We start from the raw sequence: 3824 nt of genomic DNA, 5'->3' as shown, positions 1-3824 counted from the left end.
CCTCGGGTCTCCGTGGTGTTGTGATGCGTCATATTCACGCAGAGCAGTAGCGGCGATGAGAGCGCGCTTGAGAAACAGTTTAGAGAGGAGAAATCAATCTACATATAAAATATTGGTCACTTTCTAAATAATAAAAGTATAGCGCATCCACTAGTAATTATATATAAATAAATCGGTGCCGATGCAAATATGTTAGAAAGGATGCATCGCGATATAAATGACAACTTGTAGCCGATGCACACTTTTTAAACCGATGCATCACATCGATAACTGTTTATGCCGATGCACCGAGCGAATCGGGGAATCTTCCCATCCCTACCACAAATGCATATTCAATAAGGTCAGGCGCAAAAATAACCAAGAGGGTCTGGCTGCAGCCTTGCACTTGCACTCTCAGACACTTGCGCTTCCGCTAGTAAATAACTGTCCACGCCTTTTCAGCACTAATTCTTCACTGCGCGTCTTTAGTAAATCCTGACAGTAATATTTTAAAGCCAAAAGACTTTGCGCTGACGCATTCTGTTATTAAATCTGGTCCCTAGTGTTTTAAAATCTGTTGAGATTTTAAAAGTTGTGTAGTGTATTCCAACCTTCACTCTTACTACAAATAGACTAAAAGTACAACTAGATTAAAAGTACAGATATTACATGCAATGTGATAATATGAAATGGTGAAACTCATGTTCTGCAGGAGATACAACGAGAAACAGTCTCAGCACAAAACCAAGTTGCGCAGAGCTAAACAGATCTTCATGAAGACAGTCACCCAACATGAACACAGGATCCAGCAGCTAGAGAATGATCTGGCTCTTGCTACAAGTCTCTCAGAGAAAGTGAGTGTTTTCATACATTTCATACTGACCTTTAACACTATATGCGTAACTTGCACTTCATCTTCAGTGTTTTACACTATGAGCAGGAGAAGGACTGGATTAGGACTGTGACAGAAGAAAACGACCAGCTCCTCCTGGAGAGACGAGAACTTCTGCAGCGAATAAGTGAAGCTGAGGAGGTGGGAAATAATGGACTGAGAACTGCCACTACTATCCAGCAGAGGTAAAGATCTTATGTCGTCTTCTGCATCTATCAGGAAAGCACAGAAACATGCTAAATGTCTCTTTGTCCTGTACTCTCTTAGAGTTAAATTCCTGGAGATGGAGAATAAACAGCTGCAAGAAAAAACTCTAACACTGGCCAATCAGATAGGAATTTTAGATCGCGCATTGAGAAACCTTCAGTCGCTGTGTACTGTTGAGGTATGTGTTTATTTAGCAGTTGTTCTTTTTATTAGTATTTGAATAAACATTTTAAATGATTTGGATCGCACTTGATGCTACAATTTTGTGTGCGTTTCTGTCTTAGGAGGTCAAGAAAATGTTTCCTTCTGGAGCTCATCCTGATAGCCAGCTGCGGACATCAACTCCAAGGTATAATTCAGAAATATCTTTTTTTTTCTGCCTTCCAACTTACTCAATATTTCTGTTCCAAAATCTAGTCCAATCAAAAATACATAATACACAAAATTTGGGGTTATATAATGCATAGCAATTACACTATAACAAACACTATTACTTAAGTAATTACTTAAATCTATGCAAAGTTTGGGGTCTTTAAGAACTTTTTTTTAAATGAATTCTTTTATTCAGCATGAATGCATTAAATTGGTCAAAGTGACAGTAAACATATTTCTATTTCAAACAAATGCTTTTTTTTAAACATCTGTTCATCAAAGAATCCTGAAAATGTCACATTTTCCACAAAAATATTTTAAACAGCACAACTGTTTTTGACATTGATAATAATAATAAATAAATAATATATTAGAATGATTTCTGAAGAATCATGTGACACTGAAGACTAAAGTAATGGCTGCTGAAAATTCAGCTTTGCAATTGCAGGAATATATACTGGATATAAAATATATTTAAAAAGAAAATTGTCATTTTAATACTTAAACAGACTATTACTGTTTTACTCTATTTTACTTCTTTCCAAAACACCTTACGGACCCCAAACCTTTTAGCTGTAGTATATATTCTTGCCTCGTCTGCCATTTTGGATTTATTTTTCTGATGAGGCTGCAGTACATTATGGGATCATTTTTCATTCTCCGTAAACTAATGGTGACATCTTACATTGCATCTTGCTGTAGTCCCCAGCCTGGGCTCGGTGACTCATGCGGAATATTGGATGCCATTCGCAAAGTCAAAGTGGGTGAGTCTGGAGTGAAAAGCCTGGAGATCTCCTCATCTGTGCCCGTTTCACAGTCCACTGAGATAGGCTACCTGAACGTGACCTCACCTGTGGCTCCTAACAGCAGGTTAGAGCAGGAAGAGAGTCTCAGTGCCACAAGCGATGAGGCCCGAGCGAGTTGCGATGACTGTGAAATGCCATTACAAGGTTTGCCAATCTGAAAAGTCACTGGATCAAGCAAGGCTTAAAAATAAGTGAACTGTAAATGGGTAAAACGCAGACAAATTGGCACTGTGACAGTCAGTCATGTTTGGTCTTCAGTTAATTTCCTTACACTTTAAAGCGAATGTGAAGAGCTGGATTTTTGCTCAGGCTCATATCACCTGGGTTGAATTCAGCTGCATTGCCTTTGTGGCTGACAGAGTCAATCTAGAAGGTCTGAGATTTTATATCATCCACAAACATTACACTTCAATGGATGCTATGGTCAGTAGCCTTGTCACATCGATAAGATGCCATATGTATTTTTTATACGTTTACCCCATAATGGTACGAATGTGGAGAAGCACTTAAAGCACTATTAATTTGATGTTCAGATGGTACAATCTGCAGGTGTTTACAACTGAAATGCACTATTGCCTTTCGATAAACGGTAAGTATTTGAAATCAAGTGTTTGTAGGTTTTAGTGAGATTTGGTGTACTGTAAATGTACATGTCGGAACTCTTGCATGTATCAGTAGACCTTTTCTCATTTTCTGTGCTGGTTTTGGGTGAAAAAACCTGGTTAAATATTACATGGAGCTCAGATTACTACACTCTTTGTAGATAAAAGCATGTACACTACTGTTCAAAGATTTAGAGTTAGTAAGTTTTTTTTTTTTAAAGAAATTAATACTTTTATTTAACAAGGACACATTAAATTGATCAAAAGAACATCTGAGAGGTGATTTACTGTACTCTGTCGGTGCAGTGTTAATTGGTCTTATGAGACTAAGGTTGTGCCGATAGACGATAGTATCGTGTATCGACGATAGTCAGAGATATCGCCTGTGGCTGATGCCTTTTACAATATCAAGACGATTATAATTATTATTATCTAATTAATATTAGTGCTCATTTGTTCTGTCATATTACTTTTTTTGTTTTGTTGCATTTTTACAGTATTGCGCGTTATAACTAATCACATGATTCTGTAGATTGTATGACTGCAATGGCCAATCAGAGGCATTCAGATTAGTTATCGCTGAAACACCTGAGTGTTGTTGTTGAGAGAGCGCGCGTGCGTTGACTGAATTCTGCTCACTCGCGAATTCGCTCATCATAAAAACAAAGTGTAGATGTATATGCAATGTAAGTATAAGATATTTATTCATCATACAGTGTAGACGCTTCACTGATTATAATGGGAGTCAGTGAAGATGTTTTTTGATCATGTAAATGTTCTTTGGTCATTTTCTGTAGCTGCTGTTTGAATAACTGAGTTATTAGTAGCTTACAATGTTTTTATTAAATTGTGATTGTTAAATACAGATTCAGTCATATTACAAATATTTTATGACATCCATATGCCACTTGACTTAAAAATATATAATATGTAGTTAATAGATTACACTAACATTAGACTGGTTTT

At 36.9% G+C, this 3824-nt stretch overlaps 1 protein-coding gene across 4 annotated transcripts in view; it reads left to right on the top strand.

Moving 5' to 3' along the window:
* The window catches only part of LOC107737582 (coiled-coil domain-containing protein 30-like), a 16103-nt gene extending 13043 nt beyond the window's left edge, over nucleotides 1-3060 (top strand). For all 4 annotated transcript variants that reach the window (XM_016549125.1, XM_016549123.1, XM_016549127.1 and 1 more), the window contains 5 exons: nucleotides 692-833; nucleotides 920-1056; nucleotides 1139-1256; nucleotides 1363-1427; nucleotides 2153-3060. In XM_016549125.1, the coding sequence (XP_016404611.1) occupies nucleotides 692-833; nucleotides 920-1056; nucleotides 1139-1256; nucleotides 1363-1427; nucleotides 2153-2414 (724 nt within the window). In that variant the 3' untranslated portion in view covers nucleotides 2415-3060. The remainder of the gene's footprint in view (nucleotides 1-691; nucleotides 834-919; nucleotides 1057-1138; nucleotides 1257-1362; nucleotides 1428-2152) is intronic.
* Nucleotides 3061-3824: the final 764 nt, after the last annotated feature.

This window comes from Sinocyclocheilus rhinocerous, unplaced genomic scaffold, assembly GCF_001515625.1.
Source record: "Sinocyclocheilus rhinocerous isolate Xijiao unplaced genomic scaffold, SAMN03320098_v1.1 scaffold72, whole genome shotgun sequence".
Taxonomy (NCBI): domain Eukaryota; kingdom Metazoa; phylum Chordata; class Actinopteri; order Cypriniformes; family Cyprinidae; genus Sinocyclocheilus; species Sinocyclocheilus rhinocerous.
This window is presented reverse-complemented; position numbering and strand designations above follow the sequence as displayed.